The sequence below is a fragment of the Cryptotermes secundus genome, unplaced genomic scaffold (genome assembly GCF_002891405.2).
Source record: "Cryptotermes secundus unplaced genomic scaffold, Csec_1.0 scaffold79, whole genome shotgun sequence".
NCBI lineage: Eukaryota > Metazoa > Arthropoda > Insecta > Blattodea > Kalotermitidae > Cryptotermes > Cryptotermes secundus.
The window spans coordinates 723,744-744,340 of record NW_019741974.1 but is presented as its reverse complement, the minus strand read 5'-3'; the positions used below and the strand labels follow the sequence as shown (position 1 = coordinate 744,340).

Below are 20,597 nucleotides of genomic sequence, written 5' to 3'. Positions count from 1 at the left end.
GATAAAATTAATATAATCAAGGGGTATATAAGTTAAATTAGTATTATTTCCACATTTTTTTTTACTTACTAAAGTATTTTTTCTATCTTACTACTGCACAAGATCAGAGCCATCTTCTGAGTATTCCATGAATTTCGATGAAACTTTATGTTCATGTTTACAGTAAAATTTCTCTAACGAGATTCACTTTTGTTCCTATCAGTTGCCATCATCCCAGAGTTTACATAAGCTGAAGATGAAGTTTATAGAAATTTTCCGAATTTCTTATAAAGATTTACAGAACATCAAATGCACAACCTACAAGAACCGATACTTCTTACTTGAATTAATTTTCTGTACGAGAATTCTGCAATTTGTGTTCAAATACATGCAAAGAAAAATGATACTTGCAATAATGCAAGACATTATAAGTGTATGTACACATCTGTGTTATAAATTGTCTTTGTATTTTGTGTTGTGGCCGATCACGGTAACCGCGCGGTCTAATGCATGAACGGTCTTCGCCTGTTCGAACATTGGGATCGTGGGTTCGAATCACACTCCAGGCATGGATATCTGTGTGCATTTATTCTGTGTTTATGTTGTTCTGTGTGTAGGTAGGGGCTTAGCTACGGGCTGTTCTCCCGTCCAAGGAGTCATACCGACTGTGTGTAGAATAAGAAACTATAAATGCGGCCAAGGTCCACAAAAGCTACAGAGCCAAAGATAGATGTGCCATAGATAGTTAGTTAGTTATTGGAGAGGGTGGGTTTCCCCATGCACTTAGACCTGTCTTGGTCCATTGTGCTTCCCTCTATAATATTCTACCAGTCTCTATATCCTACCGGTACTGGTGCTTACAATCAGTCCCGCCCAGCCAGCGAGATCGGCTTCTACTACCTGAGCGGTATCTTTAATGCTTCCCCCATCTACCAGAGGTGTTAGAGACTACTGTTGGGCGGGAAACGTCCGTAATTTTGCTCGGTGGCCTCCTTTGGAGATATGATGTTCTTTTACGTGCTGTAAAGCTACGACACAGGACCCACGGCTTAAAGTCCCTCCCGGAGGACTCGTTCCCTGAATTTTTCCACCCTTAAAAATTCCACGACCTCCGCCGGGTTTGAACCCGCGTACTTTGAGTCACGAGGTGGGAAAGTTACCCGTAGACTACGGAGGTCGCTTAGATGTGTTTAGTGCATTGCCTACATTTTCAACGGACTCTTGACTCGAGTCTGCCTTTTCAGTCTGTTATAACGTAAAGGAAATAAATATGAAGTCTTGTTTCTAGTCCAAGGACTGATTGGGCGTAGGGAGAAGACTAGCAGGAAGCAGTGGGACAGTGCTTTTAACTGCTTTGTGGGCGGAAGGGAGGTTGTAGACGTATGTTATCTGCTGCCCAGTTGTATAAATCAGTGATTCTGAACCTTTGTCAGACCGCTGCCCCGTAGGTAAATTCTTTTTTCGATAAGACGAGGGCCCGGTATAATTGATGCCAAAGACCGGTGCAGGACCGCGGCCTGGCGGTTGAGAAACATTGGTCTAAATAACCAGTAGTATAACGTTTGAGTTTAGGCCGCGCCATAGCTCAAGCTGTTAGTCGTTGGCTTCCACCGCGACGACCCATTTTCGATCCTAGTTCTGGTCAAGTGGGATTTGTGGTGGACAAAGTGGCGCTGGGGCGCGTTTTCTCCGAGTATTTCTGTTTCCCTGCCTATATTCATTCCACAAAATTCTCCATCATCATAATCACCCGGGGCAGGCTACAATAGGCCAATAAGTGGCCGCCGTGCCGAGTGGGCCCAGTTGCACTCCACCCCCTGCTAAGCGAATTAAAAAAAATAAATAAAATGTTTGAGTTTAGAAAGGATTAACAAGTTGATTCTTCCATTGAATTAATCATTTGTACAACATCATATTCAATAACGAAAAGTAATATCTCTAAGCTGAAAGGATAATTTTTGGGCTCAATGAGTCTTCTCGCAATTGAACAGGAATTTTCACTTTAACAGAAACACCATGACATGCTTCCTTCTACCGCACTTGGACTTAACATCAAACATTAATTTTGGTACCTTATAACAGAATATTACTCCATTTACTTACTTATTTAACACTCGAAACTATATAACTCAATGCAGAACATTTCATTAGCAACATATGCATAACTTAGCGATTTTATGAGCAGGTAAATATCAGACGGTTGATTCCGAGTTAGGCGAAGTGTCTACAAGGTTCGAATTGTTGCTTCCTGCTTACCGCTCTACTACGCAGCAGGAAATCGGGCAATAAATCCTTCCATCCACAATTAAATAACCACTAATCCAGTAATGCAAACTGAACAACCGGAACAATTTCCTTCTTCATGCATCTGTCTTTGAAGTGCAGCTGTACGCTAGATGTCACTGCTATTGCTCCGCTGAAACGCAAAATCCCTTTCATTTTTTACAAGTGTCATCATCCGCAAGATGTAAAGCAACTGAAAAATCTTATGTAAAGATAAGGTAAAGCTATCCCTGTAACCTTCTTCCTACCTTCTGTTCTCCAACAGCCGGCCCCAAGCAATGGCTTCTAACAGCGGAGATTATTCAGCTTCTCGCGCTCACGTCACTATTCGGCGAATATCCCGCAGCTAAACCCTTGTCGACTGACAACCTAACTATTGCGTCATCTCTTCTCATCCTTCCTTCCAGAGCGAATCAGCTAACAACCCTCAACTGAACTTTCTCACTCACCGACCAACTACTTCACTTCACTTCACTCGAACTGACATGTGAACTGGTCTGAGTCAGAGTCAGAGTCAGAATTACTTCACAATTAGCGGTTTACCGTCAATCTATTCCTCTGGGAGCAGAGCCCCTTGAGCCTCACGACCAGAATATTTTTCGACTGAACCTTTGCGGTCATACTCCTTATGTAACACCCTCTCTGATGAGAGGATTGATCTGTCATTTACAATTGTTGCTGGTTCTTGCCAGAGCAGTCATTCTAGGGTCCGAAACTCCCCAGCCTGGAGGGCCAGGTCCCCATATTTATACCCACAGAAACAAGGTGGCCCAGTTATACTCCAAAGTCCTGGGTTCCCTTTTAGTCGCCTCCTAGGACTCACAGGAATGCGGTGGAGGTATTCGAAACCGCCACCACGCGGCACTGGCCTGTTGAAGTCAATGTCACATTGTGACTGACGGTCAGTCAGTCTGTCTGTCTTGGTGTCGAGCCCCGGCTGGGGCTCATGACAAGAATTTTTCCCCCTAATATTAAAGTTACTGTCCTGTCCATTTGGGGCGCCCTCTCTGACGAGAGGTCGGGTCTGTCATTTGTCAGTCATAGTCCGTATTAGTAAGTCCATTGTCAGTATTTACATATATTTACAAATTTAATCTTAATTCCTATTTCTATGTACAATATGTACAAAGCCTCTGTCAATCCAGGCTCGGTACAGCAGATTATGCCATATTTCTACCAGTATTCGCTACCACGGCAGTCTAGTCACTTGAACGGTCGTATGCCTGACCGCCGCCAAGTTCAAGTCTCTTATACTTTCTGTGTCGGGCTTCGCCTTGTCCGATGTTGCGAACATTCTCATTATCATGATTTTGTATGACTTCCGCTTGTTGCCTGCACACTTTTGTTACATAGTCATATACGTACGGGATTTTGAATGCCATGTGCAAATCGCGGACCGGTGTGCGACTTGGAAGATTGCCAATGGTGCGGAGAACCTTATTTTGCAGGCGTTGGAATTTCACTAGATGAGTGTCTGCCGCAAACTCCCAGGCGGGACTAGCATAGGTCATCACAGATCTAATGAGAGCTTTGTGGAGGGTCAGTTTAATGTTAGCGCTCAATGGCTTACTTTTGAATAGGGAATATACTCTGCACCGAGCCCTTCGTCTTCTTCTCCTTCTGATTATTATTAAGTTATTAATATTACGAAGAGGAAGGGCACAGCGCAATCGTTACTGGCCCTATTGTTGGTTCCCACGCTCCCCTAGATGGAGATGGGGTATCCAAGCTAGGAGGGGGAAGCTACACTCAGTCGTTGGCTTAGATAAAACAATTACAATTTCAATAAAAATATATATAACAATACATAAATAACAAACGACACATTTCGGGTCTATACCGGGTTCAGGTAAAGTTATTACTTTTGCTTCCTTCCAAGTATTTGGAAAATGAGAGAGCCGGAGACAGTGATTAAATAAATGAGTTAAGTGAACCAGTGGTCGCCTTGGAAGGTGCCTCAGGCGCTCATTTGGGATGCCGTCACTTCCACAGGCCTTTCTCAATTTCAAGGAATTAATCACTTTTTGTACGTCGCATGGTCTGATACTTTGAGGGGGTTTGTTGTCTACGGCTTCGAGCAGAGCTTGAACTCTAGCCTCCACTCGCCCTTCATGGTTATCTTCGCACAGATTGTGCGGCGTGAACTGTTTTTCTAAACAATCAGCAATTGCATTGGCTTTTTCGAATGGGTGAAATTTAAGGCCTGCAGTACCATGAAGAGCAGTTGGTGCCCTTGGTCCATCCCTCTTTAGGAGGGATTTCGCAGTTGTCCATATCCCCTGAGGTGTGACTCCAGCGTTACCTATTTTTTACCCACCTTTCAAGTTCCTTTTTTCGGAACATTTGCCTGATTGATTTTGTGACCTAATTTAGTGCCGTCTTACACGCTGGATCCCTGTTTTCTTGCCAACTTAATTGTCTTCAAAAATAACTCCTCCGCATTGACCACATAGGAAACATCTCCGTTTCCATTGTAACTGTGTTGTTTGCGTCTCGTTCCCGCGGGAACGTGTTTGCTAAGCCGTTGCCAAGCAGCACATAATCCTTCTCGCAACCGTCGTGTAGAAACAGTACCACACTACTACAATGTCCATTAACTATACTACAACATTTGTAGATTGTCTTAAACGACGAGTCTACCGTATAAGATTGACAAGATTAAGGAATAATTTTCGTAATATCTCCATTGATCTGTACGAGGTGCGCGATAGGACAGAGGAAAAGCAGAGTAACTGCCCGAAAAATTGTGTTTTGATGTTATCATATGTCCCGCTGTGGTCGTGCCTCCGTGAAGATTGTGCCGACGACGAGTAATTTGGTAGCCGACTGGAGTTAACTCAGGCACTTCTGCACCGGAGCTTTCTCAAAACTCATAGCTGAGCGGTCTCTCTTCTCTCACGGTCCATAAATTGTCACTCCACTCTTCCCTCCACAGTAAATGTCTGCCTTCCCATGAGGAACAGCATGGACTGAGAATCCTTTCAAAATCTGGGCCCGACGACTGGAGAGATGAGAGAAGCCTAGCAGTTAATTGAACATATTCTTAGTAATCGTTGCCACCACATGGTCCTCTCTCTTCGGGAGGGGGGGGGGCGGGTTCTACAATAAGCTGAAGTCACAGGGGCTGGCTATATACATACTTATCATTTTACACTGCTGAAATTGTTAATCCTAAGTACAGTTATATCCTCTTCGCTGTTTAACGCAAGCCTGAGTTCCTACACTGATCACATTCCGCTGTTGGTGGTACCCTGCATGGATCTGCTTGCAGAGAGGATTGTCGTGACGAGTGCGGTCGTGGTCCGTCCCATGGTTGCGGCATGTAGGCTGTAGACCTCTGCCGATGTACCTTCCTAGCTAATACAGCTTTCGGCGTCAACTGATTAGTACTTGCTGGCTACGTGCGCCGTAGTTCGAGCGTAGCCTACGGCCACTTGTCTAATTTCTACATTTTGGCATCTAACCTAGGCATTTATCCTCTGCGACCTCCAAGGTCGCAGTAACATATTAACAAGTTTCCGACTTGCAATATTGTGCCTAACTACATGACTCGACAACTACTTTGATTACGAGATTACATCTTGTTCATGTATACTCATACATCTTATATCGTCTATCTATCTATCTATCTATCTATCTATCTATCTATCTATCTATCTATCTATCTATCTATTCCTGTTTGTCTCAATTGGGGCATAGGGTATTCGTGCAACACTTCGTTCATCTTTAGTTTTTTAATTTTAGACACTCGATAAGACTCGTTGGATGGGGTATCAACCCGTCGCAAGGCAGCTACCTAACACACAGAACACAAACACAGAATAAACTCAGACAGATATCCATGTTTTGAGTGGGATTCGAACCTAGGATACCAGGGTTCGAACGGAAGAAAATATTTCATGCCTTAGACCGCGCGGCCACTGTGATCGACAAAAGCTCCATTAATAAGGATAAATTCGGAGAAAGTCTGAAAGAAAATTTTGATTATATTTCACGCGAATCTGTTTTGAGGATACGTGGTGGGCATTACACTTAGGAAACGAGTGTCCTCAGTGAGAGCAATAAATGTTTAAATCTGTTCCAGTGGCGGTAGTCGTGGCGTTCTTCATCTGTTGGGCGCCGTTCCATGCACAGCGCCTCCTGGCTGTTTATGGGGCTGGCAACCATGACGAGCGTCCCAGTGCAGCTATGATCATTGTGTACCACACGCTCACCTACATATCAGGCGTGCTGTACTACTTGTCTACTACTGTGAATCCAGTCCTTTACCACATCATGTCCCACAAATTCCGTGAAGCTTTCAAGGTATAAGCATAAAACGTTATTAGATGACATTTCCTTATTTAAAGATGATGTTTCATACATAAACATGTATTTTGAAGGAGAACATGACAAACAGGTGCACACGAATATCTTGAAATTCCTAGAAATATCAACAGCGAAACGAATTTCTGGGCTTAAGCCTGTTCCATTTGACAGGAGTATCTCCTGCTTCCGAATGAATACGCTAACAAAGAAGAACTCACTGTACATGTCCATGGTTTATGCTAACCGTCTTACAGTGTATACACTTTTCCACCTTATTCTTCACTTCCACACTACATGTTTCAGCACTCATGTGCCATCTTCAGGTGTCTTTATGCACGTTAAACTATTGTACTGCATGCCATGATGTCTTCATTCTAAAATGACTAAAATCTGTATTCGTCATATATGTCGATGAATTCTAAATAATAAAACTTTTCAGGATTCATCCTACGTCGCACTCAAACACGCGAATTACGCCAATCCTCTTTTATGTGAACATTCCTCCTACATACATTTGTGTATCGTGTTCTGTGTTGTGTTTTGCTCCTGTTACTGCATGCGTTGTACTGCTGTTGTACGTGCATAAAGACACCTGAAGATGGCACATGAGTGCTGAAACATGTAGTGTGGAAGTGAAGAATAAGGTGAAAAAGTGTATACACTGTAAGACGGTTAGCATAAACCATGGACATGAATCAATGTAACAGGACGCTAAAATATAACATCACTGTACATATTTTCAATGAATATTTAAGACTGTAAACATATCAGGCAATAAATGTCTCTCTTATTATATATTGTCACGTGTGACTTATAGCGAAGTTTTGGATTGAATGATCGGATTTATGGACACTCCGCTCGGAACTACAGGCAATTACAGTGCTGTCACTGTTCCAACACTTTTCAGGTACAGTACATAAACCTTTTGTACATGTATAATATACCCGATATAAAGTAACTCTTCTTTCATATCTCATCCGCTGATTTCTATAGCGGTAAAAGCAACTGACATGAGTGGAACTGGCAGACGTCCCGCGGCCGTCAAAAAGTGATATTGGAATGAAGGAAAAAGAACATTTTATTAACATTCCTTGAACTAGGTATAAAAATACCACATAACGAAGAGGGTAAGCGCGCCATTCTGTCCTCTTACATGTTTAATATTAAAAATAACCGGTTTATATTAAGTATGTTATTGGAGTTCAACATAATGTTTTATCGGACGTCTTATTTTGTTCTGGTTTTTAATTCAACCCCAACTTTTTCACGAAGTTTGTCAAATTTCTTGATATTATGATGTCAATATTACGAAATCTACTGGCCCCTGTTATTAAATTCTTAACCTTTATTTTGAAACTTTTATATTACATAAGCCTATACTTTATGAAATATAAGGAAATTGATTCATGTAGTGTAATATCTCCGATGATTTTCTTAGGTTTGAAACTGTCTTCGAGGAAAGTGGTTTTCCCGACCGACGAAGGCTGTTCTGCGGGATAGGAGTCCGAGCTGGTTTAGTGTAGTACGGTTGGGTTTGCTGTCAATCGGCTTGTCAACCTGTCAGCGGCAGATCCAAATTAGCAGCAAGTGGGCTTAAAAACCTGATGATATTTATAACATTATATAATGATAATCGAAAAATCTCACAGAAGGAGCCTGGAATTTTTTTTTCAAGCAGGAGCGACCCGTTACATTAATATCGCTTTGTATTATTTACTTACTTACTTACTTACGCATGGAGCTGAGCCCTTCTGGAGGAGCCGCCAATTCTGAAGATACTCAAGAACTTCCCAGAAATTTATGGAACCCGAAGGTTCATTACCGTGTTCACAAGAGCCCTCCACTGTTCCCGATCCTGAGCCAGATCAATCAAATCCATACCATCCCCTCCTATCTCTCTAAGATCCATTTTAATATTGTCCACCCCCTACGCCTTGGTCTTCCCAGTGGCCTCTTTCCTTTTGACTTCCCCACCAATATCCTATACACATTCCTCCTCTCCCCCATTCGTGGTACATGCCCTGCCCACTTCATACTCCTTGACTTGATCATTCTAATTATACTCGGAGAAGAGAACAAGTTATGAAGCTCCTCATTATGCAGTTTTCTCCAACCTCCTGTCACTTCATCTCTCTTCGGTCCAAATATTCTCCTCAACACCCTGTTCTCAAACACCCTCAATCTATGTTCCTCCCTTAATGTCAGAGACCAAGTTTCACACCCATACAGAACCACAGGCAAAATTATAGTTTTGTATATTCTAATTTTTATGTTTTTGGGCATCACACGAGAAGGCAAAATTTTCTGCACTCAATGGTAGCAAGCATTTGCCGAGTTCAATCTCCTCTTAATTTCTTCCTGAATCAGGTTTCGATCTGTTATCGTTGTTCCCAAAACGGGAGGGAAGGCCGGATCATTTGGACCCTGAGATCACGAGGTTTGACGCCCACAAATTTATCTTGTGGACTTGTTGTCAAAATGGCGTTCTTTATGTATAATGAGCAGGTTTCCGTCTTATTTGAACTCAAACAGCGGGTCACTGCCTCTGTTGAGAGAACTATTGCAGTTGTCTCTAGAGATACTGAGGTTCGGAATGTCTCAGCTTAATTACTAGTTAGACCTATGAGATATACTGAGAGGAACTTTAGAAGTTAACCTTCATTTGAGTCTTTCTGTTATTTAATATGTATGACAGTTAACAAAACGTGGCTTTCCAAATTCCAGGACAGACTTTCTGGACTCCTTGTATCGTATTTTTACAGGCTTGGGACTGTCAGGCTTAATTAAGTGTAGCCCACAGCAGATTGATTGGATAATTGTTGGAATAAAAATTGGTTTTAGTAAATTCAATACTTTTGTTTACATATAAGATATATTTGTAACAGGACCTTCGAGAATGATAAGTTACGTAAAAACTGCACTCACGAAAGTCGACATCATTTTCAAAGAGGGAACGTAATCCAGTAAAATTTCTTGTATTAAGTTTACTACTATGTTACTACAAACGCGTGTACTCCACCTTACAATAATTTGTGCACTCCTTTAAAGTTAGTGTTATTTAGGCCGTGCCATAGCTCAAGCGGTTAGTCGCTGGTTTCCCACCGCAGTGACCCGGGTTCGATCCCGGGTCTGGTCAAGTGGATTTGTGGTGGACAAAGTGGCGCTGGGGCAGGTTTTCTCCGAGTAATTCGGTTTCTCCTGCCAATCTTCATTCCACCAATTGCCTCACAATCACCCTCACATGTCATCTGGGACTGGTACAATAGGCCAGAAGTGGTCGCAGTACAAGGGGCTTAGTCCCACCCCACTAGCAATAAATAATAATAATAATAATAATTTCTGATAATTTTAATGTGAAAAAACTGTTTATGTTTTAAGGTAAGGTTGTCCGTGTGCCTTAAATACACTGTGCTCATGCGAGATGATATTCAGAAAACTTGTAAGAAATATTCCAAAATGAGTTGACTTTTTAAAATTACAAATCTCTGTTTCATGCAGATGCAAAATAATGTGGGATATATCACAATATTTACATTTCCAATCAATATAAGATATTATGCAACATTATAAAGCATGGAACTACAAGCGTTTCGTGTGCTTATTTTCATGTCACAGTTCACTCCTTTACGATAAATGATACACACTCCGTCCCAAGTGCAAACAATATATATTATATGTCTTTGATCTTGTTCTTTTCTACACTACATGTTTCGGCCTCTATCGGCCATCATCAGGTGTATATTCTTAACGTTGCTGCCACACTGAAACCCAGTCTAAAATTTAACATTTAAAAAACACATTGTTATTTTTGTCGTATTATCAACGTCTACCCCGTTGATATGTGTCTGGTATGTAGATTATATTACACACGTCAAATTTTCCTGTAGTAGCACTGTAAAATCTTTAGTTATGATTTTAAAATCCTTTAAAATTTTCTCTAAATTTTAAATTTAGAATTTAAAATTGTTAGGGTTACTCGCCCTATGTCTAAAGTGCTGGAGCGGCTAGTTCTTGTTCCACACTGTACAGGTGTTATCTGTAATATACAAATATTCGTATTATTATTTTACGTACGTAATATTTTCTTTTGTGTTTATTTTGTTATTTGTACTTACTCTGTGTGGTCTTCCTGTGTGCGTGCCGCTGCTTGTCTTTACTACGTGTGCTGTCTGATGTATTGTGTGCTGTGTTTTATGTTAGTGAGTGTAGGGGGGAATGGGTAGTGGGGAGAGAGAGGTACCGTTAGTCTGTGTAGATTTCGTGTATCGTTTGAAATATGGGTACTCAAATCACATACTAAATACAGGACATGCATACGGAACAATAACACAGGTAATGGAAGTCGTAACAACGGGAAGGAAGGGCAGACATTTGAATACATTAGAGAAATACCATATATATAAAATAAGTAAGAAAGGCCTACAAATGAATGATACACACATAGAAACACACAATCCCATATTTCAAACGATACACGAAATCTACACAGACTAACGGTAACTCTCTCTCCCCACTACCCTTTCCCCCCCTACACTCACTAACATAAAACACAGCACACAATACATCAGACAGCACACGTAGTAAAGACAAGCAGCGGCACGCACACAGGAAGACCACACAGAGTAAGTACAAATAACAAAATAAACACAAAAGAAAATATTACGTACGTAAAATAATAATACGAATATTTGTATATTACAGATAACACCTGTACAGTGTGGAACAAGAACTAGCCGCTCCAGCACTTTAGACATAGGGCGAGTAACCCTAACAATTTTAAATTCTAAATTTAAAATTTAGAGAAAATTTTAAAGGATTTTAAAATCATAACTAAAGATTTTATAGTGCTACTACAGGAAAATTTGACGTGTGTAATATAATCTACATACCAGACACATATCAACGAGGTAGATGTTGATAATACGACAAAAATAACAATGTGTTTTTTAAATGTTAAATTTTAGACTGGGTTTCAGTGTGGCAGCAACGTTAAGAGTATACACCTGATGATGGCCGATAGAGGCCGAAACATGTAGTGTAGAAAAGAACAAGATCAAAGACATATAATATATATTGTTTGCACTTGGGACGGAGTGTGTATCATTTATCGTATAGAGTGCAACAGGATGCTGAGATATAATATCACTCCTTTAGTTACTTAGACTGGAGTACAATACTTAACAACGTGTATTAAAATTTATGGTAACTGAGATATTTGGATACAACTTAGAAGTTTCATCCGACCCTTCATCTTCATTTTTCCCTACTGAAATATGGGAATGTTTTCAATTAATTTTAAAAGAAATTCGTTTTATTCTCATAAATCCAATTTAAATATATAAGTGTTTTCAATTTTAATTTTCTCCCATCGGTTCTTCTACCTATTCTCACATTAATTTGGAATAAGAATTTCGGAAACTAATATAATTTCTGGAAATTTGGTCAATTTATATAGCAGATTATTGTACTTGATATTCACTAAATATTAAGCAAGCATCCTATATTATATTAATAATATGAAATTGCAATAAATGATATATACTTCGGGTTTGGACCACATGTAAGACAGAAAATCGAATTTGACATCATATCTGACTGTATCTGACTCGTATAAAATGAAAATTACGTAGCAATTCAGATTGATGTCTACATTAGAATTTTTGGAAATTTTAGTTTGATATGTTAAGGTAACACAGGGTGATCCTACTTGCCCGCAGGACACACTGGCGCGCTACCTGGGCAGACGACGGGCGCGAGGAGGTAGGTGGCAGTGCTACACGGTTCTCTCCGGCAGACACAGTAACACCAGTAATGCCAGCAACTGCGGCACCGGCAGCCTGCGTCGCTACCTGGAAGCTGACATGGCGCGTCTGCACGCGTCCCGACGCCCTATCGTCGTTTCTTTCCGGCGTCACCATTCACAGCAACAAGACAGCACGGTGGACTCAGAGTTATCGGGGGCGTCCACGTCTACAGGACCAGAGGTTTATGTTAGCATGGAGGAACTCACTAAGAACAACTCGCGCAAGAGTATCAAACTGAAGAAAGCGAGAAACAAGTTGAATGAGACGTACTTGAACGTAATTTGCAGACATTCCAAACCAACTTCGACGGACGTTAGAGACAAGACAGTAAAGGAATTAAGTGAGAAGGGGGGTGCTTGTTCGGGATTTGCATTCTCCTCCAGTTCTACTTTGCCTTATAGTTTAAGTCTTGACAATCAGACAGAAGATTTTCTGGTACCACCTTGGTATGTTGACAACGAAAGTGACATAAACCTTCCATGGCTTCCCACAGATATTAATAATAGAATATCAAAGGAAGTCTCACCGATAAAGTCAAGCACAGAAAATTTAAGTAGTAATAATAATAAAACCTCAAGGACTTTTGAGAAGCCAACAAAATATCCCAAGGTTGAAGATATTGAAATATTTCAGGAACAACACTTGAAAATTCAAAGGTCTTTCAAGAAAAGGCAGAGGAATTCAAGACATCGCTCAAGAACACAAAAAGAGACTACTGCATCGTCCAGTAGTATTGAACATCACTTCAGAAATTCAAGTCAAAGATTGGATGTTAAGTTAGAAGAAATTCGGAATCACACAGCGAATATAATAATTGGAGTACCACAGTTCACTTTCTCTCGTTCCTCAACACTTCCCGCCCTCCATACTCTATCCAAGGACAGGCAGACGCATTTCAGTGACACCGACGCACAAGCTCAGCGTCTAAGACACTCACTTTTCTTACATACCAGTTACGATAATCTAAATCAAGGTCAGCTTGCTCGTGAAGGTAGTAAATTCATGTTGTCAATGCAATTATCCGAAAGATTCATTCGTAAAAAATGCTTGGACCCAGACATTCTGGCTAGTAAAGTTATTTTCAAAGCGGCATCATATGTAAAGACTGGTGTTGCAAGTCTTGCAGAACAAACGCAAAGTTTATCGGATGTAAATGAATCTTCAGTAAGCATGTTGTACACATCTGCCAATGACACCCATGGTACAGAATCGCTGCTTGTAAAACAGACGAAGATCTTACGAAAAGAAGATGAAAATGACACAGTTCAACTCCCACATTCTCAAATCCTCAACGTCGAGGAAGAAATCATTAAGAAGAAAGCCGAAGATTGTTCTCTCTCGAAGGACAAAGAGGAACAAAACGAAATTAAGGAAGAGGATCTTTCCCTCTTACATAAAAATGAAAGTTTGCCGGTATAAATTTTATCTCACGGCACTGATGGAGAATGTGACATTCACAATACAACTCCTGTCTGTACTAAGAACACAGACATAAGGAGGAATGTCTAGAATACATGTCAAACACGAAAGTGTACAGTTTGTTGTTTCATTTCAGTTGTTAAATTCCAGACCTAAATCATACACTAACCTGAAATTGTTAACCTGTGTGTCAGCGAGACAGAACTGCAAGATGTTCAGATCCGCCATATTTTCTTCCAGTCCTCTACTGGCTATATGCGACCTGGCCTTGAAATTTTGTTCCAATTGCTACTGGAAGATTAAGATAATAATGTCAGTATGTAGGTGTAGTGATACCTAACCTAAGTGTCTACTATCACCTGATGGTAATTTCAACTTAAATTATTTCGCTGTGATCATTTGTCTATATGTTGCAACACTGGACTGTGTTTTTTTTAAAGAAATTGTGTGAAACAGACTTGATGAAGGCCCCGTCTATGGCAGGCGAGCGCTGCGGCTGCGCAAGTGGATTTTGAACACAGGTACAGTAACATGTGCAAGGAAAATGACTCACTAGTCGCGAAGAATGGAAGCTTATATGCCAACAGTTTTAACACTGCACTGTATAAGCCTCAAGACTGAGGCTGACAACTGCAAATCAAGTATCCACTTACATGACTGGAAGTCAGAAATGTGAAACTCCAGCTGTAAGCAGTGTCCCTACACAGTTTCTAATATTTTCAGAGATTTATATATTTAACGTATTTCCATATTTCTACATTTAAAAACATATAAAACTAACGACTATTTTTTTTAAAACTTAATCAATATAATGATAATGCAGTTATTTCTGTTTCGGCAAAAAGAAAATTGGTTACCACAGCAGAATTGTGTGAATATGTCCCTAATGCAGCTGCTGATATTTCCACTGTAACGTGAATTCCTTTGCTTTATGTGTTTCGTTTGCCTTGTATGTCCATTTTGTACTATGTCAAAGATGCTAATTAACAGAATAGGTAACTTACTTGCTGCTTAGACTAATTACCAGTAAAGTAATACAGTGGACTGGACAACTATTAAAGATCAATTGTGGACAAAGTAATTAAATTTGTAGAAGTTATATTGTATAGAGACATGCGTTAACTTTCTCTCATGCTTTGTTGAATAGACATAAACAGATGTCAGCACGGTATTCCATTTTGTATTATGTACATGATTCGTTGTTTTGGGAGAAGATGTATTCTTCCTTCTAGGAAGTAATTTTGAAGTAAATTGTGATGTGCACAAATACAGATTAATCACTTAACATGATTCTTGACAAAATCTAATGTTTGCTAGTCCATTCAATTTTAAAATATTTAGCATGAACACGATTTCGTCCTATTCTGTACAAGAAATTCAATTATATGAATGCAGTGTTTTTTCAGAAAATTTCCTTGACTTCCAAAGAAATCTTTTAGCTTTTGAAAGGAAATATATTTGAAACAATATTCTATGGCACGCCAATTTTCAATTTTGGTTGAATTCTTCCAAAAATGGAGATGAGATTTACAAAAAAGTATAAGATGCTCTGAACTATAAGAAAACAAATATGATATATGTTTTAGATACTTAATGTTACTTAATATTATAGTAGTTCAGTAAAATTTACAGGGAAAATACTCCATATATTCTTGGTTTATATAAAGACGCTTTCAGTGGCTCAGATTATCGGTGTATGTTGTCCAAACTCAGGACTATTACTGACTAATTACGACTAGTGGAATAGATGTGGTTGTGGTATAATTTAAGGTTCTATGTCACAATTTCCTTGGAGGGACTGAGAAAAATTATTATTACTCTCTCAGAACACTCGGGTTTCTGACAGAGGTATGAACACGCTTCCATCCTAACAATAAGCACTGTTACTCCTCATTACTGTGATATCCGCCGGCAGCTCCATGTGATCATATGTCTGGATCGGCCACATCACAAGACGCTATATTCCAATACCTTCACGACGAATAACGAAATTAAAAAGTGTATTTTCTTTTCTTTATTGTTAGTGGGGTGGGACTAAGTCCCTTGTACTGCGGCCACTTCTGGCCTATTGTGCCAGCACCAGATGATAGGTGAGGGTGATTGTGGAGCAATTGGTGGAATGAAGATTGGCAGGGGAAACCGAAGTACTCGGAGAAATCCAACATGACCAGACCCGGGATCGAACCTTGGCGGCCGCGGTAAGAAGCCAGCGACTAACCGCTTGAGCTATAGCGCTGTAAAATTAAAAAATAACTTAGGTATCCAAAAGCGGCCTCCGTAGTCTAGGGGTAATGTTCCCACCTCATGACTCAAGGTACGCGGGTTCAAAACCGGCGGAGGTCGTGGAATTTTTAAGGGCAGAAAAATTCAGGGAACAAGTCCTCCGGGAGGGACTTTAAGCCGTGGGTCCTCATGTCTCTAGGAGACCTCTGTGAAAAATTAGGCAAGGTTTCCCGCCCAAGTAGTTTCCGATGCCTCCGGTAGATGGGGAAGTATCGGGAGCCACTGCCAACTGGCTGAACGGGGCTGATAGCGAGCACCAGTACCAGCAGGGTATGGCGACTGCTAGAATATCAAAGGGGGACGTACAATAGACTATTAGTCGCGGTGCATTGGGAAACCCACCCACTCCAATAATAATAATAATAATAATAATAATAATAATAATAATAATAGGTATCCAAATCGTACGGTGCTAATAAGTTAGAAACTCACACTGGGGGAGATAATTGCTGAAGACTGATAGTTTCATAAATTTTCAATCGCAGATGAACACTAGTGCACTAAAACGTTATGTTCACTCTTCTTCTACTTCCATTCATAACCAATTCTGAAAATGTGGATCTTATATATAGTCATGAGAACTCCTTGGACGGGGGATCAGCTCTGTGCAAGACCGCTATAATTGTTTGTGCTATATTCCTTTTCTGGCGAGGGAAATACTCTGTGGACAAAAGTCTTCAAAGCCTGCCTTTTTCCGTTTTTTAAATTGTTCAATACCTCTCTGCTCTACGCTGTGGCAAAATGTTACAGCAGAAAATACATGGGCTATGCTATTCCAAAATTGTGAACATGGATAATTATTTGTAAAATATTCATGTCCAGTTCAAAGTACTATCCCCTCATTCATCTGATAGAACTGAGGGAAATTTCGGAAAGTATCAGTTAAAATAACCGATGGACTCGAACGAGATTCTAATTGGATTTTCCAGAATATAACCGCTATTCCAGCCTGCAGCTCACCTTCCTACACCTATTATAGAGAACTGTCATTTCATCTACTTATCTTGTGGTGTGTCCTACTGCCAATGCCGCTGCATCTACACACGACTCGTGCGTTCTAATACGCTAGCTTTTCCTGCCTAATTGAAACTTGTATGAAGTTATGAAGTTGAGTAAATCTTCACTAATCCTTCCCTTCTTGTAGTAGAACAATTTTGTCCTGTGTATGAGAGCACAGCAGTCCTGTGTTTCCCTGTGGTTGTCATCTTCCTCGCCCTTCGGAGATATGAGCTCAGATGTTACGAGCACTTCCTGTAAAATAATTTCGTTATGTAGCTTCAGGCTTGAGTACGTAACGAGATTCTCGAGAAAGTCTTCACAGGACCCGTGTCAGTAGAAGTGAAATAATTTCAATGGGCTAAGAGGCATTGTAATAAGGATATATGATGCGATGAAGGCGTCAGATTATTTTGAATTGCCTCTTACGGAACTCGAAGTTTCTTTTTCGTGTTCACAAGACCCCGTCACCCGTCCCTACCTTGAGCCAGACCAAGCAAATTAATAATTCAAGCACACTTTTTCTCTAGGCTGTATTTTAATATTTTCCCTTCAACCAAGCTTAAGTCTCGGAAGCGATTTCCCTCCTTCCGATTTCGGAACTGAAATCTTCCCATTCGTAGCACAAGCGCCGTCCAACTCATCCGCCTTTTTTCAGTTTATTTGCAATATGTAGAGACCAAATTAATTTACCCTTCTTCCACTGCCTGTTTCTTAAGACAAAAATTCTTCTCAGTACTTTTTATCAAGTACTGTCAATCGCTGTTCTTCCCTGAGGATGAGAGACCAAGTTGCGCAACCGAACAAAACAAGTAAAGCCATAACTCAAGTAGTTAGTAATAGGCTTCCTACCGTGGTGGCCCGGGTTTGAGCACAGGTTAGTTCATGAGAGGGCAGGTTTTCTCCGAGTACTTCTGTTTTCTCTACCAATTATCATTCCACCAATCGCTCCACACGCATCGTCTGTTATCCGGGACGGGTATAATAGACCAATTAGTGGCCGACAAATCAAGTGTACTCAGACTAGTTCCCCCTCCAGAAACTTTATTTTTTTAATAATACATGATCAGCAATCAGAATACAGTGCATTCTATAAGCTAATGTGTTGATCCGTGCTAGGTATCCTAGCTACAGCTGAGGTGTGTTGAAGTTAACGTCCAGCGATGTTACCTCAGAGTTTTCAATTATTATCTGTTGGCCACTGTCTCTTAAGGCTCCTGTTAACTGGTTGTAGTATTTGGCTGAGTAGTGGATTTGGGTGATCTTCTATGTTTTGTATGTGCCTGGCAGTTTTTGTTTTGACGACTTCTTGGATTGTAGGCATACGGACGTCATTGTGAAGTGTGTAATTGGTTATGTACCGTGGGGCGTTCACTGTTTGTCGGAGTATTTTTGACTGCTGTCTCTGTCTGATGGCTGTGTTGGATTTACTGGCACATCCCATAGTTCAATGCCGTACGTCCATATTGGTTTGATGATAGTTTTGTAAATTAGGATCTTGTTTTCCATTGTCAGTTTTGACTTCCTGCCAATTAGCCAGTTTAATTCTTTGTTTTTCATTACTATCTGGTTTTTCTTTTTTTGGATATGCTCTCTCCAGTTTAGTTTATTATCCAGGTGTAACCCTAGGTACTTAGCTGTGCTCTTTTGCGGTATTACGATGTTGATGACTCGCACTGTTGGACTGTCCCCATGCTCCAATCGAAATATTACATGCGTTGATTTAGCCTCATTTACTTTAACCCTCCATTTGTGCATCCATTGTTGAAGTTGACTGAGGTGTTCTTGTATGTAGGATGCTGCTGTTGAAATTCCTTGGTGACTTGCAAATATAGCTGTATCGTCGGCGAATGTCCCCATTATAAGTAGTTACTATAGGATTCTGACGATGGTGTATAACACAGTGATATGTTGGTTTTTGGACTATATCCATCGTCCTGGTTTTTAAGATAAATAAAAACACGACGTTTCGGAAACTGGATCTGTTTCCGTCCTCAGGTGAAGGAAAATACCTATTCAGTTGGGTCCGTTAGAAAGAGCTAGCCTCAATCACTGGTCCACTGGTCCAAAAACCCAACATATCAGTCCCCATTATAGTTCCAGAAACTAAAAATTAAACTAACTAAAGAAAGCTGTGTTTGCATATGCTTCGCCTTGAAGCCTTTATCAGTAGATAGGAGATCCTTCTTGTGCTAATCTTCTCTCCTTTCTAACTGCACAGGACAGAGTCGTTCTTTCTCGAGAAAATACTAGTCATTCAGCTACTGTTGTGTCCCCGTTGATTGTTTCAATACCGCGTTCTCGAGGCCCTGTCCTCACTCGCCTTACACATGTATACAGTATTGTTTTATACGGATATCTCTTCCACGTCGAAATGTGTTGTTCTTTCCCATTATTTATCATTTTAAGTTTTTAAATGATCATTTAAATACCACAGTCCTATCGAATCATGAGATGCATTTTGATTTACATTTAAATTCTTCTAATTTACAGATAAATCTACGAAACGGACTCCTATCAGCTCAGTGATCCTGAGCTTGTGACACGAACTTGGAGAAATATCGGTACTGTGGGACTGAAACCCTGGAGGCTGGAAGGCAATTCGGTTTGCATAAATCTTTATAATTTTTATACTCCGTTTGCTTGAAAATAGTTAAATAGTTGTGTTTAGATAGCTCAGTCGGTATAAAGACGGACTACTTGATGGATAGCAGAGGAATTTGGATTAAATTCCCGGAAAGAAAAAAGGTTTCTCTCTTCTCGACAAAATCTAGTGTAGCCCTGCAGCCCACTCAACCTCCTACGGGGATATTTACCAGCGGGTGAAACTGACGACTCACTTTCATCTAGTGCTGAAGCCAAGAGTGATGGAGCTATACCTCCACTCTCCCCTAACGTTATCATGGCGTAGTGCTTAATTAATTAAGCACAGGGAAAGCTACAGAGGTCCCTTCGTAAGTAAATGGTAATGATCTATTTGATCATGTGTCGAAGCATGGAAGCTCAAGTGTTATGGCGTGGAAGTGAAATAGTCAGCTTCACGCTCCGGCAATTTTATTATCTTTGAAAGATTTTCCGGTACCAGTTACATATGGGAATGAATGATTTCGGATGCCGGTCTGGACAAGGTTACGAGTACAAAAATCCAAACACTCTTAAGACAGCGAAGCCGACTGGTGCAGTTAGTGGCTGATCACTGCATTGGTCAGGCTAACATTAAGCTCGTTATAAGGGTTAGGAAGAGTAATTCATGCAATCCGGCAAAATGACAGGACTGGAAATGCCAGTAATTTAGTTCCCATGCTTTTCAAGCCAGTCATATAAAAACCAAAATCAGTTTCATTCGGTCTCCTAAGTCGAAATGTCTGACCTGCATTGGTTCGATTCATTTACAATTTTATATATTCTACTGGATTAGATCTCGCAAAGTTTTGTCTTTATTTTTACGTCTTCTTTGTTTCCAGTTTACTAAACTGGCTCAAGACGTTGCCTCTCAGACTATCATAGTTGCTTCGGTCTCGAGTC

At 40.5% G+C, this 20,597-nt stretch overlaps 1 protein-coding gene across 3 annotated transcripts in view; it reads left to right on the top strand.

The window, feature by feature from the left end:
- Positions 1-20,597, top strand: part of LOC111872830 — an 81,485-nt gene that overhangs the window by 43,679 nt on the left and 17,209 nt on the right. For 2 of the 3 annotated variants that reach the window (XM_033754852.1, XM_023867036.2), the window contains exons 4-6: positions 6,347-6,567; positions 12,288-14,314; positions 19,566-19,677. In XM_033754852.1, the coding sequence (XP_033610743.1) occupies positions 6,347-6,567; positions 12,288-13,793 (1,727 nt within the window). In that variant the 3' untranslated portion in view covers positions 13,794-14,314; positions 19,566-19,677. The remainder of the gene's footprint in view (positions 1-6,346; positions 6,568-12,287; positions 14,315-19,565; positions 19,678-20,597) is intronic. The other variant, XM_023867037.2, reaches the window with a different exon arrangement.